Below are 22,630 nucleotides of genomic sequence, written 5' to 3'. Positions count from 1 at the left end.
TTCAAATTCTATTTAAAATGTAATTAAAAATCTGAAAACAACGTCGCAGGCCGTGGCCTGGAAAATGCGTGCCCCAACCTAAAGCAGAATATAGGCAAAATTGGCCACGCAGGCAGCGACCTGAAAAAACTAGGCAGCGGCCCAACTTCACTTTTCTACACAACAGGCAGCGACCTGAAAAATTTGGACAGCGGCCCGTCTGGAACAAAAAAATCTGAAACATCAATTCCAATTAAAGTACCGTAGCCTGAATTTTATGGGTCGCGACCTATCTTCAATTTATTCAATTCTCGACTATAGATAGCTTGTACGCTGCCACCACTTCAACATTTCAATCCCAAAAGCCTGGAATGCTTCTAAAACGTCATTTTAACCTCATCTCAGTGAGTCTCTTTTCAACCTATGATTTATAAACTACACTTGCCATCAAAATGTCCGATTTATCCATAAAATGCAACGTAGAAAATATGTTGTAGAGTCATGAAATTAAGTTAAAACTATTAAAAATGCTATCATAACACCATCAAAGCATGAAAAAACTTATCAAATATTAATATAAAAATGACCTTATCAAATTCCCCCACAACTGAAATTTGCTAGTCCCTTAGCAAAACACTAAAATAACAAAACAAAAAATTAAAATAATACAAACTAATCTAGACTCACTAAACAAAGGTATTGTCAAAAGCTTTAATGTCTCTAAGAATCACACTAATAAGTAATGCCAAAACAAATCATATTTTCATACTCTTTAGAATTTCAAATCCATATGTAATTCACCATTTGATTTTCAAAAATAATTACTAAGCACTTAATCACAACACCAACTCAAATGCATCAAATTTAAGCCATACTTGCCAAATCATTTTCTTTTAAAATTAGTCCATGTATACCAAAATTTTTTCAATGAAAATCATCCACTCCATAAACATTAACCAATCATTCTCCACTAATATAAATCCACAATGATAAAAAATCAAAAGGTCTTTATAGGTTCATAATGTAAGACTAAGGTTAAGGGTAGTTGAGAAAGATACATTTAAGCTCAAATCACACCATGGCATACATCAATTCCATTCTTTGAACTTGCCCCAAACTTTCCCATACAATTCAAGACATACCTATTTTTTTCTTACTCTTCTTTCCACAATGATCTCACTATTTCCCCCACGCTTATACTTTTGCAAAATTTGCATATATGCATTTTTTTTTATTACAAATCATCATATTTTTTTTAATAATATTTCAAGGAGAGAAATAGAGATCATATACAAATTACCACCAAACAAATATCCCATAAGTATTTTCTTTTTTTACAAACCATCCCAAAAAATAAAAAATCATATATATAACCATGGTGCAATGGGTTACAAAAAGAAATATTTTTTCAATGAGGTATAGGGTCAAAAATTTCGGTTCATAGAAGGAAAGTAACAGTCTTCATGACTCAAACATGGGAAACTAGAGATTATCATATAATAGGTTGGCTTGAACGGCTCAAACGATCCAAAGAACTGCCTTAATCATCTTCCTAATCATATGTACTTATGATTTTACCTCAAACAATTGATCAATGATTTCTAGAGTGGTTGGGACTTCAAATATTTTTTTTCCAACAAACATAAATCTTTTCCAATACATTTAAGTGGTGAATTCAATCGTGCATAGAGTGAAAAACAACATAAATCAAAATAACAATTCACATAGGAGTCAAGCACACAAACCATAAAAAATTCCTCATTGTCTAACATCACTTTAAGCCCAATTCAAAGTTTCATTATCGACCAATGCTTTCAACAAGACCAACACAAGAAAACACACAAATATATAAAAAAACCTAAAAAAAAAAATACGAAAATAGAAAAAAATAAAACCAACAATAGAAAAAATGAAATTGTTCCCTTTCCCCACACTTAAACAATACATTGTCCTCAAAGAAAATAAAACGAAGGTTCCCGGATAAAGTTCTAGCTTCCGGGACATTGAATTCCACCAAAAAAGGTGGTGGGATCGATCCCTAGCACCCTAGGTTAGGTTCTCACACTTAAACCCTCCATTTAGCCAAATTTTCCCTTTTGAGCCGCGGCCCGCCCCCAAAAACAGAGGCTAAGCCTCTTTGACACCCATTTGCGCCGCGACCCTGCCCTATGGCGCCGCGGCGCAACCCTTCGGCAGAGCCTCCCTGGCTCCTTTGCTTCGTAGGGCCGCAGCGCTCTAGAACAGAGCCGCGGCCCAACCCTTCGTCCCCAGAAAATCCACCATTTATAACATCCTAACCTTAATCGAAACCATCCCAAAGCACCCTAAATCCAAAACCCATTAATCACAAGACTTTTAACATGATTCTAACAACATAACCCAACAGAAATCCAACTTAAAATCCCATTAAAATCTCATTTTGATTTTTGAAACCCAGCAGCTCAAAAACACAAAATCCAGTCATGCAAACTCAGATTTTAACCTCTAAATTACGAATTGAAGCTTACCTTCTTTGATGAACCACTTCCCTAACAACTTCTGAGATAAAACCCAAGCTTCTCAGCTCCAATTCAGTCCTTAAATATTCAAACCATAAACACCCTTAATATTCAGCCAAAACTCAGAATTCTAGCACCCAAAAACAAAACTCAATTCTTACCTTGGCCTTGGTTGAGTGCTCCTTGGTTAGAGCTGAGCTAATTCCTCAAACTTCAGCTCAAATCACAAGATTTCCAACTGAATTGACCTTAGTTTTCTATAGCTTTATTGAGAGGGAAGAGAGAAGAGGAGAAGAACTATTAAAGGGTCGGTTTATCTCTTTTGTTCCATTGGTTTCTATTTTGTTAAGTCTAACCTTGGTTAATTAAATCAATCTCGAGGCTCGAGGTGCCGGAAACGTCCCCGAGGGCAAAATGGTAAAATTCCCCAATATTACCGCCTAAGCTTCCTAACCTCAAATATATCTCCATATATTTATTTCCATAACCCAATAACCCAAATAATCATCTAATTCCCGAAATACCCCTTGACTTGCCCCAAGTGAAAAATTAATCCCCGTTGTGACTTTCCCGCTAACTGGCTCCCTAAAATTTCCTCAAGTTGCATGCTGCAGACTTACCCACATAATAATGTGGTTCTCAGAAATATAATATTTAACCACATTTACATTCATATAATCATACAAGCATGGTTATCATATAATCATGCATTAAATCAATAAATTCACACATAAACCAATTATGCTCTCCCGGCACACTAATCTAGGCCCTTAAGCCATATTAGTGATTTTGGGTCATTACAACTATCCCCTCCTACTGAGAATTTCGTCCTCGAAATTTACCTGAATAGCTCGGGATACTGATCTCGCATCGTTGTCTCTAACTCCTAGGTCGCTTCCTCGACTTTGCTATTTCTCCACAACACTTTAACTAACAGAATCGTCTTATTCCGTAGAACTTTTTCCTTTCGATCCAAATTCTGAACTGGTTGCTCTTCATAGGACAAGTGTGTCTGCAACTCTAAGTCCTCATACTTCGGAACATGTGTCGTATCTGAAACATACTTCCATAACATGGAGACATGGAACACATCATGAACTCCAGACAGCGACGGTGGCAAGGCCAACTTGTAAGCCACCTGTCAATTCCTCTCTAGAATCTCGAAAGGTCCAACAAATCGAGGGCTCAGCTTACCCTTTACTCCAAATCTCCTCACCCCTATCAGTGGTGAAACTCGTAGAAACACATGATCCCCAACCTGGAACTCCACGTCCCTACGCTTGGGGTCAGCGTAGCTTTTCTGTCTGCTCTGCTGTTACACCCAGATTTCGAGCCTTAAGAATTGTGATCTCGAAAGCTGGATTCGTTAGGAATGGGATCGTAATGTTTGGAACACGTGTCCGCAACCTAGGCACCGGACCTACAAGCAGCGGGCAGCCTCGAAGATGGTAGCCTCGAAACCATTACAAGCTCGAAAGACAGACATCAAAACACGTCTGTTGTTGGATGGCCTCGGATCAGGGGCTCCGAGCCTGACATAAGTATGAGCTCGAAGTCGCATGATCTCCGGGAAATGTCATAGCTCGAAAGTCAGTAAGAGACCTGGGTGGGAACAGCACTGACAATGTAGATTGATAACTCTGAATATCCTAGTGAGTCATTTTGGAGAGACGCGGTCTACATTGATTGTTGTAAATCCCCTATAATAAAGGGATATTTATTATTCAGTTATACGCTCCCTGATCTTCAGGGGACGTTTCCTTGTATATAGGATTACAGGCTTTTAATGCCATTAAATTTATTTACATATACAGAATAACTTCCCGAAATATGTGGGATAGTATTATGAAATTTCCTCTATAAATAGAGAGGTCATGCACCATGAAAGAGGACTGAATTTTTGTAATCTTGAGAGAAAACTCTGGAGAATTCATTCTTGAAGAATTTCCAGAGATCATCTTAAGTTTTAATAACAAAGACTCATGGACTAGGCAGAGTTAACTGCTGAACCACGTAAAAAATCCCATTTGTTTTATCATATTTTCTTGGCCATAATTACTTATAGTTTTCCTGCTCTTATTTCACTCTTGACGAAAAATGGCGTCAACATCTGCGAAGCAAGCATTCTGGCTTGAGTATTCTCAATAGCCTCATTGGTCTTCTGGACCATGTCTGGTCCCAAATACTTTCTCTCACCCATCTCATCCAAATGAATGGGTGATCTGCACTTCCTTCCGTATAACATCTCGTAAGGAGCCACTCCAATAGTTGATTGATAACTGTTGTTATACAAGAACTCAATCAACGGAAGATACTTACTCCAAGATCCCTCGAAATCAATCACACACGCCCTAAGCATGTCCTCCAACACCTGAATCATCCTCTCAGACTGTCCATCAGTCTGAGGATGAAAAGCTGTGCTAAACTTCAACTGAGTCCCCATGGCTCTCTGCAGAGCTCCCCAAAACTTGGAGGTAAAGATAGGGTCTCGGTCAGATACAATAGAATTTGGAACCCCATGGAGACGAACTATCTCCCTCACATACAATTCTGCATACTGTTCCACTGTATAAGTCAACTTCACTGGCAAAAAATGAGCTGACTTGGTGTATCTATTCACTATCACCCACACTGAGTCACGAAGTCCCACTATCCTGGGTAGTCCTCCAAAAAAATCCGTCGTGATGTCCTCCCACTTCCACTCTAGGATACCCAAAGGCTGAAGCAATCCCGCTGGTCGCTGATGCTCAGCCTTTACCTACTGACATGTCAAGCATATAGCCACATACTCTACCACATCCTTCTTCATCCCGGGCCACCAGTATAATGTCCGTAGAACCTGATACATCTTCGTGGTACCTGGATGAAGCGAGTATGGCATAGTGTGAGACTCATCCAGTATCTCTCGTCAGATCCCCTCATCTTCCGGAACACAAATCCGTCCCTGATATCGAAGCATACCAGTCTCAGAAACAGAATAATCCTTAGCTGTCCCTGCTAAGACATGCTGCCTAACATCTTGCAATTGCGAATCCACCAATTGTCCCTCTTTGATCCTCTTTAGCAGGGTCGACTACAAGGTAATATTAGCTAACTGGCCTACCACCTGTTCTATCTTTGCCCTGGCCATCTCATCAGCTAACTCCCTCGAGATCTGAGTAGAACTAAACAACTGTCCTGGGCCCCTCCTACTCAACGCATCAGCCACCACATTGGCCTTCCCTGGGTGGTAAAGGATATCGCAATCATAATCCTTAACCAGCTCCAACCAACACCTCTATCTCATGTTCAGATCCTTCTGAGTGAAGCAATATTTCAAACTCTTATGTTCAGTGTATATCTCGCACTTCTCTCCATACATGTAATGCCACCAAACCTTCAGTACGAATACCACTGCGGCTAATTCCAAATCATGAGTGGGATACCGCTGCTCATACTCCTTCAGCTGTCGCGATGCATAAGCTATAACTTTTTCATTTTGCATCAACACACAGCCTAAACCCATCCTCGATGCATCATAGTATACTACAAAATTTCCTTCGTCCGAATGAAGACTCAGTACAGGTGCAGAAATAAGACGTCGCTTCAACTCCAGGAAACTGTTCTCACACTTCTCTGACCATACAAACTTCTGATTCTTCCTCGTCAACTATGTCATTGGTGAAGAAATCTTTGAAAATCCCTTTACAAACCGGCTGTAATAGCCTACCAACTCAAGGAAACTCCACACCTCCGAGGCATTCCTTGGCCTCGGCCAATCGCTCACCGCTTCTACCTTGGATGGACCCACCTTAATCCCTTCTGCACCAACTATATGCCCAAGGAAAGTCACCTCTAGCAACCAAAACCCACACTTCTTAAACTTGGCATACAACCGAAGCTCCCTTAATCTCTGTAAGACCTGTCAACAATGTCTCTCTTGCTCTGTCACTGAACTGGAGTATACCAAGACGTCGTCGATGAAGAAAATGACGAACTGATCCCAAAAGTCCTTGAACACCATATTCATTAGGTCCATAAAAGCTGCCAGGGCATTGGTCAAACCAAAAGACATGACCAAGAACTCATAGTTTCCATACCGCATTCGGAAGGCCGTCTTCGGTATATCCTCATCCTTGATCCTCAGCTGGTGATAACCAGATCGAAGATCAATCTTTGAGAACACCGTCTTTCCCTGCAGCTGATCAAACAAGTCATCAATCCTTGGTAGAGGGTACTTATTCTTGATAGTCAACTTGATCAATTCTCTATTATCTATACACATTCTCAAAGTCCCGTCCTTCTTCTTAACAAACAACACTGGAGTGCCCCATGGAGAATAACTAGGCCTGATGAATCCCAAATCCAGAAGTTGCTGCAACTGTATCTTCAATTCCTTCAACTCTGCTGGTGCCATCCTATACGGTACCCTTGATACTAGTTCTATCCTCGGTGCTAGCTCAATAACAAACTGAATCTCCTTACATGGCGACAAACCTGGAAGATTCTTAGGAAATACATCCAAAAGTTCACACACCAATCTGGTCTCCCCCGACCCTGCTGGCATAACCCTAGTACTGTCCACTACACTTGCCAGAAAACCTATGCATCTTCCCTGCAACAAGTCTCTAGCTCTCAATGTTGATATCATGGGTACGCGGGGTCCACATACCGCACCCACAAAGACAAAAGGATCCTCACCCTCAGGCTCAAAAGTCACCATCTTCTTCCTGCAATCAATAGTAGCCCCTTACCTGACCTACCAATCCATCCCTAAGATCATGTCAAAATCCTCCATGTCTAACTCAATCAGATCTACCGAAAGCTCCCTACTATCAACCATCACTGGCAGTGCCCTAATCCATCTCCTAGAAACTACCAGTTCTCCTGTAGGCAATAAAGTCCCAAACCCTGCAGTTCGATACTCACTAGGTCTACACAGTCTATCAATCACTTTACTAGAAACAAAAGAATGTGTAGCACCAGAATCAATTAATACAATAAAAGGAGAGCCAATGCTAGAAAGCTGACCTGTCACTACCGAGGGACTAGCCTCGGCCTCTACCTGAGTCAAAGTGAATACTCGAGCTGGAGTCAAGCTATCCACCTTTGTTTCCCCTTTCTTCACTGTTGGGCAGTCTTTCCTGAGATGCCCCACTATTCCGCACACAAAACAAGCCTTGGCCCGACACTTGCCCTGATGGTGTCTTCTACACCTCGGGCACTCTGGGTAAGTCCGCCATGCCTCACCGCCACCCTGACGGCCACCCTGTCCACCCCGACCCCTCCTATCAGGACCAGCAGTGGTCGAAGTGTCAGGAGTCTTTCTCTTGAAATCATTGAGGCCTCCGCCCCTACCTGTCCTTGAACAAGGTGGCACCACTCTGCGGCCCTCGCGCCTCACCGCACTTTCCCTCCAAATCTTGTTTTCTGCTTCCTCAGCGGTAAGAGCCTTCTCAACGGCCTGAGCATAAGTTGTTCCTCCAGGTACCGTTGTAATCCTAACATCCCAGGCTATCATAGGATTAAGTCCCCTGATAAATCTATCCTGCCAAGCTGCATCTTTAGGCACAAGGTCTGGTGCAAATTTCGCAAGTCTGTCAAATTTTAGGGCATATTCAGCAACAGTCATATTGCCCTGTACCAAACCCACAAACTCATTCACTTTTGCTGCCCTAATGGAGACATTATAGTATTTTTGGCTGAACAAGTCTCTGAAACCTTCCCAACTCAAAGTAGTGACATCCCTGGTCTGTGAAGCCACTTCCCACCAGATGCGGGCATCCTCTCTCAACATATATGTGGCACAGGCCACTCTGTCATGCCCCACTATCCTCATAAAGTCCAGAATAGTGGTAATCATGGTCAGCCATTGCTCGGCCTTCAATGGATCAGGTTCTCCCTCAAAGATTGGGGGCTGCTGCTTCTTGAACCGTTCATATAACGACTCCCACTTGTTCCCAATTTCCCCCGGCTGTAGAATTGGTACCATTGTAGGTGGTACAATTGGGGAAGCACTCCCTGATGGAGCCTGCTGTCGTAGTAGACGAATCTATTCATCTTGGCTCTGTAATTGAGCTTGCATATCTGCTATGAGTTGCTGCCAGTTCTCAGGGACTGGTAGAGGAATCTGGCCCTGGTCATCACCCCCGGTCCCAGACCTAGTGCCAGCTAGTCGCGAAGATTTTCTTGGACGCATAGCTATCCAAGTCAATCTGCAATCAACGACTCGGCAATAAGACCATGATGACAGGGTAAAAGCTTCTCCAACATCCACCAAAGGAATATAACCAATGACAAACAATCAGAATATAGACATATATCCACATGCATCGACTACTAATAAGCATGCCCCAAGTCATCACACAACAACTATGATATAAGCATTCATCCATACATAATATACAATTAGTCATCCAAATATTCATTTACATGCACGACAATGCTAATAAGCATGCCTCAATATTCATACAGCAGTCAAGGGCCAGGCCCTATCAGTATCTCATGCTTCCTATTGATCCAATAAATAACAACATTCATAACTCATTCCAGGCATATAAGCATATAAGCACATATACACATTACCAAACCCTGAATTGAGCTTGTCTCTAGCAGCGAATGTACATGTCCAACCGGTCTTCACGAACCCTTAAACCTAGGACGCTCTGATACCAAGTTGTAATGCCCTGGATAGCCAAGACCGCTACACTGTGTACTTATAAAGGTGCAGGACTTGCTAATAAAGTCATTTAGTTAAAATGTGTTACTAAACCATAAATGTGCTAGGGTTAAAAGAGTTTTGGTCTCAAAACGTACATTCCATAAATTTAAACACTTTTACACATGGGATCCCAAAAAGGAACAACATTCAAAAGTTAGTTTAGAAAATTTCCAAAGTTTAAACAACCATTATCCATTCTAAGGCAAAACAGACGTTTCTGGTTCCCCTGTTCCTGTCTTCCCCTCAACCGTGGCAGCTGAGCAGCTGGTCATGTACATTCTGCTCTCCGAGCTTTCTAAGTACGGGTTGCTCAAGTTTGCCCTTGCCATTACCTGCACCACGAAGCACCCGTGAGCCAAGGCCCAGCAAGAAAACATATCACACTACATAACAAGCAATAATAACATTTGGTCACCCCTTTAAGCATGTTCATATACTTATCATACCACAATAATCACAGAGCATAAAGTCACAGTCAAGGCATCGGCTAATCATCACTCAGCTACACAGTATAACAATCCATCAACTAATAATAACAATAAATCACACAATAACTAGCGTCGACACCTTAGGTCGTACCCTCTGTTTACCTCACTGACTCCAGCCCGCTTAAACCGAGCTCAGTGCATAATAACCTGTCCTCAGCTACCAATGGCCGAGCCGCACCCTGTGCGCTAGTGTAAACTTCGACACTCTTAGGCCGTTTGTTTACGGTTTACATGGAATAATACCATCCTTTCAAAGCATACAAGACAGGGAACCCTTAGTCCCATTATAAACCCACAACTGGGTGTAGTTTTCTTACCTTTAGTTCTTAAGTGTACTGATTACGAGCGATGCCTCCTGAGGATGATTCGATCCCCAAGCCCTAGCTTAGCACCTAGTCACAACCAAGATAATGGATTCCATTAATACTCAAACAAAGGTTCCCGGATAATGTTCTAGCTTCCGGGACATTGAATTCCACCAAACACGGTGGTGGGATCGATCCCGAGCACCCTAGGTTAGGTTCCCGCACTTAAAACCTCCATTTAGCCAAATTTTCCCTTTTGAGTCGTGGCCCTAGGAACTGGCACCGCAGCCCGCCCCCAAAAACAGAGCCTAAGCCTCTCTGACGCCCATTTGAGCCGTGGTCCTGCCTTGTGGCGCCGCGGCGCTCCCCTTCGGCAGAGCCTCCTTGGCTCCTTTGCTTCATAGGGCCGCATCGCTCTAGAGCAGAGCCGCGACCCAACCCATCGTGCCCATAAAATCCACCATTTCTAATATCCTAACCTTAATCAAAACCATCCCAAAGCACCCTAAATACAAAACCCATTAATCACAAGACTTTTAACATGATTCTAACAACATAACCCAACAGAAATCCAAATTAAAAACCCATTAAAATCTCATTTTGATTTCTAAAACCCAGCAGCTCAAAAACACAAAAACCAGTCATGCAAACTCAGATTTTAACCTCTAAATTACAAATTGAAGCTTACATTCTTTGATGAACCACTTCCCTAACAACTTCTGAGCTAAAACCCAAGCTTCTCAGCTCCAATTCAGTCCTTAAATATTTAAACCATAAACACCCTTAATATTCAGCCAAAACCCAGAATTCTAGCACCCAAAAACAAAACTCAATTCTTACCTTGGCCTTGGTTGAGTGCCCCTTGGTTAGAGCTGAGCTAATTCCTCAAACTTCAGCTCAAATCACAAAATCTCCAACTGAATTCACCTTAGTTTTCTATAGCTTTCTTGAGAGAGAAGAGAGAAGAGTTGAAGAACTATTAAAGGGTCGGTTTATCCTCTTTTGTTCCACTAGTTTCTGTTTTCTTAAGTCTAACCCTGGTTAATTAAATCAATCTCGAGGCTCGGGGTGCCAGAAATGTCCCCGAGGGAAAAATGGTAAAATTCCCCAATATTCCTGCCTAAGCTTCCTAACCTCAAATATATATCCATATATTTATTTCCATAACTCGATAACCCAAATAATCATCTAATTCTTGAAATACCCCTTGACTTGCCCGAAGTGAAAAATTAAGCCCCGTTGTGACTTTCCCGCTAACTGGCTCCCTAAGATTGCCTCAAGTCGCACGCTGCAGACTTACCCACATAATAATGTTGTTCTCAGAAATATAACATTTAACCACATTTACATTCATATAATCATACAAGCATGCTTATCATATAATCATGCATTATATCAATAAATTCACACATAAACTAATTATGCCCTCCCGGCACACTAATCAAGGCCCTTAAGGCATATTAGTGCTTTTGGGTTATTACAGACGTTCTCCCCCACACTTATCTTTTCATCACCATTCAATTTCTTCTTATTCGTGTACAACTCCTTCAAAAATTTAGAAGAATGTGGCACTTGTTTAATAGCATCAAGTAATGGAATGCTTACCTCAACTTTGCGAAAAGTCTCAAGAATTTTCTTGTTAGCTGCCTCTTTCTTATATTTTTTCAATCTGCTTGGAAAAGGCGGACGAGGGACATAGGTTAGCATAGTTGTTTTATGTGACTTTTTCTTCATTGATGGTTCATCATGGATGGAGTTGTCTACTACTTGCTTTTGCATTGGAGCTGGCGATGAAGGTTGTGTGGGTGGCTTATATTGTATACCAGTTTGCAAATTTAGCGCACTTACATTCTCCTTGGGATTACTCTCAGGTTGTGAAGGAAATTTATTAGAAACATGAGCTTCCAACCTATTATATGATGCCACTAGTTGTCCCACCCGTTTCTCCAAACTTTTTATGGACGCTTGGGTAGTTTGTTGAAACTGAAGCATATTTGTAGCAATAACATTGATTAAATCTTTACTGGAAGGTTTGGCACTTGGTGGTGGAGCATTGTGCGGTGCTTGCGATGGTCTGGGTAAAAAATTATGTTGAGACCGCTGTTGAAAAGTGAAACCAGGTGGTCTCACTGATGTAGACTGTGAAGCAACTTGTTGTTGATTCCCATAACGAAGATTTGGATGATCACGCCAGCCAGGATTATAAGTTTGTGAAAAAGGTTCATAGTAAGTTTGGTTTAAATGACTTGGGTAATTACCTACAGCATTAACACCCTCAGTCTCTCCCTCAAATAAAGTAGAGAAAGTATCAGTAGCATGCTCCACAACCTGACATATTCCACATGGCCGCACTTGTTGGCCTAAAGCAAGTTGTTGTACCATTGCAGTTAATTGAGCTAATTGTTGACCAAGCTGATTAGAATTAGAGGTACTCACTCCATTAGCTGATTCAGGTGGCGGAGTAGGATCTTGGCGAATGCCAAACTGTTGTGAGTTGGTAGCCATATTAGAAATCAAGCTCCTAGCTGTAGCAGGAGTCTTATCAACTAGTGCACCCCCACTGGCTGAATCAATCATACTCCTATCCAGTGATTATAATCCTTCATAAAAGTACTGGATGAGGAGTTGTTCACTTATCTGATGATGAGGACAACTAGCACACAACCGCTTAAATCTCTCCCAATATTCATACAAAGACTCCCCTGTATATTGTCTTATACCGCAGATCTCTTTCATTATGCTTCCAACTTTAGATGCTGGAAAATATCGTTCCAGAAACATAGTCTTCATACCATTCTAGCTTTCAATAGTACCAGGTGGAAGATAGTACAACCACTCTTTAGCTGAATCCTTCAGGGAGAAAGGAAAAGCTCGCAGCTTAATTTGTTATTTAGTCACTGCAGTAGGTTTCATACTAGAACAGACAATATGAAACTCCTTCAAATGTTTATTTGGGTCCTCACCGGGCAGCCCATGGGAAGAAGGAAATAAGTGGATGAAGCCCAACTTCAACTCAAAGTTAACATCCAAAGGTGGATACTGGATGCAAAGAGGTTGTTGATCAAGATCTGGCGCTGCCAACTCTTTCAAATTCCTTTGCTGGGCCATTGTTCTATAGGATCGAACTGAATCGTTTGAATCAAATGTACTGTTAGACGGTAATGGCTCTTTTACAGACTCTGCACATTGATAATTACACTGAAAGAGTGGATTATCAGTGATAGTTCTAGAAGAGTGTGATGCGGACGATGCCTCTAGATAATCTTTAATCTTTTGTAGTCGATCTTGTGTATCGTCCTCACCAGACATATGCACTTGACAATTCCATAGTAAAAAATAACTAGTCGCAAACAAATAACTTTGAATAATAAAGAGAATAACAATAGTCCCTGGCAACGGCGCCTAAAATTTGACGCGTGTCATATACCACAACAAATTTAACAATTATTTTTCTTTCAATACTTCCAATTATTTTAGTATAATAGCAAGCATAGGTTGAACCCACGACGACTATCATTCACTTTATTATTCGATAATTAGCACTGAGTCTTAAAATGGGGATTTAAAATTTGAACTCAAAATTAAATCACACAAACTAGAAAGCAAATAAAGATTGATATTAGGATATTAAGAAATAGTTAAAGGTTAATCTCTACCGTCAACAATTATTCCCAATAACTAATAATAAATATTATTCCAATTTCTCAATTAAACTATTAACCCCACAGATAATGCTGAAGTAGACAATTATCCCAGTCTCCCTATTACAAGTAATCAAGGCGAAGCGCTCAATAATTAACTCTTTTAGCTAAGCAATAAATCTATGAAGCATACAATCTATTTAACTTATCTAAAGCATTATGTCCTATGGAGACAAGTTAATCTAGGTAATAAATTAATGAAGCATATAATTCATTTAACCTAGGTTCTATTTTTCATCACAATCAACAATTCTTTTGACATCACTATCAATTGCAATTTATCACTTACACTTAGAATTCTAAACTATTAAATGAGTAGAAATTCTAAGATGACAATTGAATAATGTAAAACCTCAATTAGTTGGCCACCTAACAAGAAATTGAAAAATTCATAACATTTGGAGGCGCTCTGGGGATGTTGGCGAAGTGCTGGAACTTGTCGCATTTCTTGACATAATCCATCGCGTCTCCATTCATGGTGGGCCAAAAGTATCCTTACCTTAAGATATTTTTTGAAAGGCTCTGCCCACCAGCGTGATCTCCGCAAAAGCCCTTGTCTACTTGATAAAGAAACTTCTAAGTTGCCTTCTTATCCTAGGCCAGCTCCCCGGAGACGTGATATTTAACTGTTGGCTCCATCCACCCATCTTAGGGTTGTATAGAATCCACCTCATCTGGAGCTGAGACACTTGGAGACTCAAAGTAACTAATGGGGACAACATTGATGAACTCAACATCTTTGGTTGTGGCCAACTTAGCCAAGGCGTCAACATTGGAATTCTGCTCTCGCGGCACCTGCTGAATAGTGAATCTTTAGAAGTTATGCAGCATTTCTTGAGCCTTTTCCAGGTACGCTGCCATCTTTGTTCCCTGAGCTTGGTACTCTCCAAGAACTTGGTTCACAACTAGTTGGAAATCACTAAAACTCTCGAGGCCCTCGGCCTTAAGCTCCAGTGCCACGCGGAGCCCAAGGATTAAGGATTCATACTCTGCTTCATTGTTAGAGGTGCTAAAACCATAGCAAAGAGCACTATGCACTCTATGTCCCTCGGGGGAAACCAAAATAAGTCCAGCCCCAACACCATTTTCGTTCAAAGAACCGTCAACAAACAGCTTCCAGGCTGGTTCGACCACTGGGGTACCATCAGTCTTCTCCTGATTCCCTATGCACTCGATGATGAAATCAGTGAGTGCCTGACTTTTATGGCAGTCTTCGGATGGTAAGTGATTTCAAACTGACTTAACTCCACTGAACACTTTAAGAGTCTTCCCAATGACTCAGGTTTTTGAAGGACTTGTCTGACGGGATGTTTTGTGAAGACTTTAATCGGATGCGCCTAGAAGAGGCCACCATTAAGAAAAAAGTTAAATTCTCCATCAACGGGTACCTAGACTCTGCCCTGAGGAGTCTTTTGCTAACATAATAGACGGGGTGCTGAACATGACTTTCTTCCCGCACCAATGCAACACTTATAGCATCCTCTAAGATAGCCATATAGAGCAGGAGAGGCTCTCTATCTATTGACTTGGAAAGAATTGGAGGATTTTCCATGTGTGCCTTGAACTACTGGAATGCCTATTTGCAATCTTCCGACCACTCAAATCTCTAACTTCCTCGGAGGAAATTAATGAAAGGGATGCACTTGTCCATTGCCTTGGAGACAAAATGACTCAAAGCTGTGATCCTCCCCGTCAGGATTTGTACGTCCTTATGCTTTTGCGGAGATGGCATCTTGATTAGGGCCTTGATCTTCTCGTGGTTCACCTCAATTCCCCGAGCATCGACAGTGAAGCCTAGGAACTTACCAGAGGCAATCCCAAATGTGAACTTTTGGGGGTTTAATTTCATTCCAAACTGGCAGAGCACAATGAAAACCCCAATCAAGTTTCCCACATGGTCAGGGGCGGTCCTAGACCTGACCAGCATGTCGTCCACATAAACCTCCATGTTTCTCCACAACTGGTTCTTGAACATCTTGTTAACCAATCTCTGGTAGGTGGCACCGACATTTTTCAGTCTGAAAGGCATCACGATGTAACAATAGACACCCTTATCTGTTTGAAAGCTAGTACCCTCCTTGTCCGCAACATGCATGGATATCTGATTATATCCCGTGTATGCGTCCATAAATGACACCAACTTATAGCCAGAGGTGGCATCGACCATCTGGTCTATCTTTGGGAGCGAAAAGCAGTCCTTCGAAAAAGCCTTATTAAGGTCTGAGAAATCAATACATGTCCTTCAGGTGTCATTTCGCTTGGGCAGAAGAACAGGATTGGATAGCCATCTGGGGTATTGGGCTTCTTGGATAAATTTTTTTGAGAGGAGCTTGTCCACTTCGCCCTTGAGAGCCTCTTTCCGAGTTTGATCAAACCTCCGTTGCTTTTGTGGTTGGGAAAAAAGTTAGGATCGATATTCAAGGCGTGGCATATGATGTTCAGATCAATACTATTCATGTCGGAATGCGACCATGTGAATAGGTCTTGGTTTTCTAGGAGGAAGCCTACCAATGCCTCTCGGACTTCCATTTTCAAACTTCCCCCAACTTTTATTATTCTATTGGAGGTGGATGTAGCAAGAACTACCTCCTCCACCTCCTCTATTGGTTCAATGGACCTCTCTTCTTGAACCCTTGGGTCCAACTCGTCGGGCTCGGTCTCTTGGACAGCATGTACCTCCGACGCCTCGGGCTTCTCCAGACCTTTTTCCTCCACCACCATCATGGGAGTTTTGAGGGAGACATTGCAACACTGTCTCGCCTCTTTCTGGTCTCCGCAGAATGTACCAATTTATGCTTCCGTTGGGAACTTCATGCACATATGGTGGATGGAGGTGATGGCTCCAAACTCCACCAATGCAGGTCATCCCAAGATGGCGTTGTACGGTGAGGAATAATCTACCACCACAAACGTGCAATATTTGAAGGCCTGGCGAGGTAACTCTCCAAGAGTTATAGGGAGATTTATTTGTCCCATTGGGACAAGTCTATTGTGGTCAGCCCTATCTTCTCGAAGGCTGACTTAAACAGGATGTTCACCAAACTCCCATTGTTTACCATAATCCGCATTACCATTTTGTTGGAGATTTGGATCTCAATTACCAATGAGTTGTGGTGTGGGAAATGCACTCTCCGAGCATTGTCTTCGGAGAATGTTATGACTTGGTTAATGATTCAGGGGACTTGGGCAGGCAATTGAGCCAAAGCCATCACCTCTTCATCATGATTCAAAGCTGTGCATACCTGTTCTGCTAGCATCGGGAGGCACCACCCAAGTGGGGTCCTCCCGAGATAGTTCCCACTCACCCATTCATCGGAGGAAGTCCTTGGGCCACTAGATGTTTGGGAACTATAGGAGCAATTGCTGGAACCTGTGGAGCAACACGTGGCACAAGCGGTCCTGCCGCGGGGGGTTGTGACTGACGCACTCCACCCTTAGCATATTGGTGGAGATGTCCTAGTTTGATGAGAATCTCGATCTCATCCTTGAGTTGGCGACATTCATTGGTGTGGTGCCCTATGTCGTTGTGGAAACGACAAAATTTTTCAGGGTCTCGCCTTTCCCTGTCTCTCAAGCTGGGCTGCGACTTCCTGTAGAAAATGTGTTGCATCGTGGACACGAAGATGTTTTCTCGGGAGTCTACCTGTCGGTGTACTAAAAATATTATGAGACATATTTCTCGCAAGAGGTGAGGACAAATTTCTTGCTCAGCCTATGCGGTTCTACTTCCCTTAGGTCTCTGGCCCTTTCCCTTTCCCCTGCATCCACTACCATTGGGAGCTCAACTAGATTCAACATGCTGGGATGGAGCAACAAATCCAACACTAAATGCAGGTTGAAAAGCACTGTATCCAGTGGGTGCCGCCCCATAACCTACTGGAGCCATACTGAATCCAGGTCTGGGCACGATGCTATAATTGGAAGGTGGAGCACTTTGGCTGGGTTGGACTCTCCCCAAGTCTGGTCGGACGAGAGTGAAAGGGGAATATTGGATTCCCGAAGCCATGGGGCCAGGTGTGGCCAAAGTAGGGAAGGTGGTGGGCACCTCGAACGCCCCAATCTGGGCATCCTCACAGTTGATATATTCTTGTGCTCGACGAATGAAGTTGTTGAGTCATCGACATCCTCTTTGCTAGAGGTCATCCCAAAGTGGGGACCCCAAACGGATGCCAGCTTGTAATGCCATCAATTGCTGGCACATAAACTCTTTCGGTCCTCACCGCTTCTTGCTTGAAGTGTTTGATGTATGCCTTGAGTGTCTCGAATGGTCCTTGTTTTATGTTGGCCAAGGCATTGACACTTACCTTCAAAACTCCTATGAATTGTCTTTAGAAGGTAGACGATAATTGATGACATGATTGAATGGATCTTGGTTAGAGCTTTTTGAACCGTTCATCTGTTGGTCTTGTCAGGGTGATCGGGAACACATGACACATAGCGTCATTGGAGACGCGATGCACCGACATTAACCTGTTGAATTTAGGCAGATGGTCTGTGGGGTCCCAGCTACCATCATAGGGTGGCATGGTCGACATCTTGAAGCCTTGTGGTAGAGGGGCCTCGATAATTTGAGGAGCACATGGATCCACTTCTTCTTCTTCTTCCAAGTCAGATTCGTGGCCTTGCCGCCTGGCCATTCAGAGCATGATTTGCTTCAGATTTTCTAACTCCGCAAGGAGTGGGTCACGATCTCGGTTGATGCTTGTGCTGTGTTATCTCTTCTCCAGGCATTGAGATTGTCCTGGAGGTTTGATAGACCTCTCCTAGTGGGCTTGTGCCCTCCTGCCTTATAGCATCTTCGGGCATTGAGGTTGTTTCGTAGGTTAGCCTGACCTCGAAACGCATTGTTACCCTCAGAACTAGCCACTTCGGTTTCTTCGTTGGACTCAATATTTTCATTTACCGACATACTGATACCACGTTCTTAGTTATGCGGGGGATTCCTTGGGCAGATCCCTGGACCGTTATTCTTAACGGGCTGGTTAGGTCTTGAGAGGACACCAGCTCCAAGCCTCACGCGGTCTGTATGGGCACGTCGGGGCGGGACACCCCGAGCTCTACGGGCGCTGATAGCCTGGCGGTGTCCTCGAGCCACTGGACCATTACTCTTTCCAGCCTACTGAGGAACCTGGTGGCCCTCGGGATCTTAACGAGCCCTCTTCTACTTTGGAGCAGGATTATCGTCAACATTTCATTTACCACGATCCTATGGTTACATCGGGGTTCCAACTCCTGCTGGGACGGGCACCCCAGCTGGTAGATCTCGAGCCTCTATGGCTGGGTGCTCAAGAGGCACTTCGGCTGTATTGACAGGTGGCACTCGAACAGGGTGCGCAGGTGGCATGCAAGTTGGGTGTCCAGCTGGTGCATTGCCATTGGGATCCACTTGTAGCCCCTGGGCTGCAAGAGTGGCCTTCAAGGAAAACACCATCTCTTGTAGGGCGGTGATGTTACCCTTTTAAGCATTGATCTTTTGTTGCTGGGTGGCCACCTGCTCATAGAGCATCACCACCTCCAGTGTCTCCTCCACATCCATGGGATGAGGGTATTCTTCTTCATAGTGCCCCTGGTTGACATCGTCATCTTCGTCGTTGTACTCGACGTCATGGTCATAATCCTCAATCATCTCAGCCACGTCCTGAGGTGGTTGTCGACTGGGTTCCCCTCCTTCGACTCTGGTAGGAGGGAGTACATCATCTATAATGTTTCTTCGAGTAGTTACCATGGCTGTGAGTGTTCCAAATGCTTTCTTCAAGCTTTCAGTGAAAGCACCAAAATGTTGACTGCCTTTTCACTATCAACCTTTAAACGAGAGATTAAGGAAATAAGTAACACATAAAAAAGGATTTTTAGGTGGTTTAGCTTATAAAAGAACCCTAGTTCACGAGTCTCTGGTATTAAGAGGATTGGAAGTTTCTTATGGCAAGTTCCAACGAGGTATTCTCAGTCAGCGTTTAGATTGCTCTGAGTACAAGGTGTTTTCTCTCTAAAAATCCAAACCCTTTACAATGAGACTCCCAACCCTATTTATAAAGGCTGTGGTCATTAATACTAATCATTAGTAATTAATACACATTATTCCCATTATTGGGGGATTAATACTAATTCAATGCATTGAATAGAGACCACAACCCAAGTGAGATCTGCGGGGCCCACTGCAAACCCACTGCAGAAAGGTACCTACTTTATGGGGCACATGCCCCAATTACTGCCAAGGCATGCTATAAGTACCTCCATGTTAGACGGCGCAGTGGGAGTGTGAATTTTTGAGTCGTACACTCGACAACACTATGGACGGATTACGAAAAAGGTTGTCAAACAATCCTCTGGCGCTGCAAACCCGCATTGGTTGACACCTGGCGCTTACTCTAGGTCTGAGAACCAGAACCTCGAACCTCGGGGATGACTGAGGAAGGAGAACTATTGCTGTAGTTGCCTAACCTTGAGAAACTTTATCTCTGAGGGTAACTTTGGAGGGTAATCTACCTCTAAGGCACCCATGGCTTACTGTCTGACATGACCTCAACTAGGAGGATTCTCACCTCGAATAGAGGCCTTGGGGGGTAACATACCCCAAAGATGTCTACGAGCGTCCGATTCAGTCACTATGAGTTGCCACGTGTCGGAGGTGAAAATACGGACAACAAATTTGTTTTAAGATTTGTGAGTTAAAATCCATCCGTGCCATGACTAGAACCTCCGACACAGAGAAATGAACTGGCCCTGCCTCCAACCCAGGAAGTTGGAGTAGGCAAAGGGAAAGCTAATCTAGTGCTCCCCGATGGAACAAGGATATCATCACCACTAAGACATCCTTCGTCACCAATTTGACATCCAATGCCACCTCCCCCACAGAGGAATGCTCCAGCCCGAAGTGATGGCAGGAAAAATCCTCCCCCCTTATAGGACATTTATATCCCCAACCTTGGGTTAATAATCTAGGTCCTCGATTCTAGCCACGAGCTATAAGCTTCGCTAATGGAAGCTACTAGATAGAGAGCAGCACGGAGGCATACATGAGAGCAATTTGAGGAATCACTTGAGCTCAACACAAAGCCTTTGTTCCGACCCACATTCTGACATGTGTGATCATCTAAACTCACAAAGGGGATATCCAACTCACCATGATGATTTGAGTTATACTCAGCCCAGGGGAGATCCGTCTATCGTACAATGGGAATGTCCAACGTAATCGAGCTCAAGATTGGAGGGAAAATAAGCCATCTACCGCGTACAACAGGACGGGGGCTAATAATCAACTCGCGAATAACCTAGATGCCAAGGATCTAACCCTTGAGCAACTAGCCTTAATGGAAGAATAGCTGAAGAAACTTCTATCTGGAAAATGAGTCGATGATTGTGATTCCGATGAGAAGCTCGAGCCTTTTGCTCCTAACATTGCGGCAGCTCTGTATCCTATTGGCTTTAGGATGCCAACTATGATTGCATATGCTTGAAACACTGACCCGTCCAATCACATCATAACATTCAACACGTTAATGATTGACCCACAACATCGAGTTCGACTTAAGATGTATCTTGTTCCTCGCAACACTAACTGGATTAGCCAAGTTGTGGCTCAATAAGTACAAGAAACATTCAATCACCTTATGGAAGATACTGTCTTCCGAGTTTAAGAGACAATTCTGAGCTGCAAAGGCTAACGTTAAACAATAGCCTGGCGAGTCCCTGAAGGAATATATGAACTAGTTCACCAGTGCAATAGCACGAGCTAGGGCTGTTGATGATAGCTCCAAGCTCAAGGCTATGAGGACAGGGATCATAGTATGAGGTCATTTATTGAAATAACTCCAGCAGAAAGGAGTTAAGAGTGTAGATGAATTCATGGCTCGGGCTCAGGAATGGATAAATTTGGAGGAGGCACAATTTGATGTAGTAGGAACAAGCCTGACCTCTGTTCAGCTCACGACTAAAGCGGTGGCAGATGTTGCACCTATGGCTCAGCCTTCTACCCAAAATAACCAATCGAGGAGAAATAAGAAAAAAGGGACTGGTGAGGACAACTGGAATGGCACCAAAAAGAATAAGCTCGGTGAAAAGTGAAAGTCTATCTATACCGTGTATACCGACCTGACAGATACACAAGAGTGTATCTTCCTGGCAAACTATAATCGCGTTCTGTACGCCTTGATTTTCCCACGGGCTGTTAGCGAGCTGAGATACAGCCTAATCATGTCTACCACGTGGACATCCCCAAGACTAGAGCTGCCATCGAATGATCCTACCTCCACATCTCGAGGTAGCCTAAGGGTTCGCCAAGATTAGACTGAGTCTAGGCTCTAAAGGCCACAGGTTGGGGGAGGCATCCAGCTCGCGATACGAGCTAGAGTTGGAGGCTGTGACCTTTTATAAAGTCAACCACGCAAGGTAAACGTGCATATATCAGACATCACGTGTCTGATATATCCCTGACTTCTCGGACACGCAGCATGAACGTGCGCATTCTGGCACCCACGGCTGGGTTGGGCTGTGCGGCCCATTATCCCCCTTACCTATTGATTAGACCACACTTCATGTATCAGGTTTTAGGAATTAATCATGAATGTCACAGAGTTGACATGATAGGTAAGAAGGTCACGGGATGACCTTCTTACCAACTCCCAGGTGTCCTCTCCTATAAATATGGAGACCCTGGGAGTTGCAAAGGGTTGGATTCTATTGTGTAAGAAATACTCTGTAAAGAATACCAAGCATATAGCAATAATATAGACTGGTGGAGTAGAAGGATTTTAACCTTTGAACCACCTAAAAACGTAATTGTGTCACCAGCCCATTTTTAAAAAGATCATTCATCTATTTCGGTTCAACATAAGCACTAATCCCTTCCTCTTATTTTCTTAATTACCTGTTGGCGAAGAACCACGTCAACAGTTTGGTGCTTTCATTGAGAGCAAGTTGGATTGGTGCTATCGCAAACATCCACTATGGTGACCACTCG

At 43.1% G+C, this 22,630-nt stretch overlaps 1 protein-coding gene and 1 non-coding gene across 2 annotated transcripts; one reads left to right on the top strand and one right to left on the bottom strand.

The window, feature by feature from the left end:
• Positions 1–11,407: 11,407 nt before the first annotated feature.
• On the bottom strand, positions 11,408–12,547 carry LOC133832796 (uncharacterized). The gene has a single exon (XM_062263090.1). It carries the CDS (start codon positions 12,545–12,547, stop codon positions 11,408–11,410), a length of 1,140 nt encoding a protein of 379 aa, XP_062119074.1.
• Positions 12,548–12,605: 58 nt separating this feature from the next.
• On the top strand, positions 12,606–12,712 carry LOC133833751 (small nucleolar RNA R71). Its single transcript, XR_009893114.1, has one exon. It is a non-coding gene; the product is annotated as a small nucleolar RNA R71 (small nucleolar RNA).
• The last annotated feature ends 9,918 nt before the right edge of the window (positions 12,713–22,630 follow it).

Source organism: Humulus lupulus, chromosome 4 (genome assembly GCF_963169125.1).
Source record: "Humulus lupulus chromosome 4, drHumLupu1.1, whole genome shotgun sequence".
In the NCBI taxonomy this organism is placed as follows: domain Eukaryota; kingdom Viridiplantae; phylum Streptophyta; class Magnoliopsida; order Rosales; family Cannabaceae; genus Humulus; species Humulus lupulus.
The sequence above is the reverse complement of the archived record's forward strand: the minus strand, read 5'-3'. Positions and strand labels throughout refer to the sequence as shown.

What these genes read in the sequence shown, in the direction of transcription:
- LOC133832796 (XM_062263090.1), bottom strand. Translation starts at nt 12,547, where the DNA reads ATGATTGATTCAGCCAGTGGGGGTGCACTAGTTGATAAGACTCCTGCT.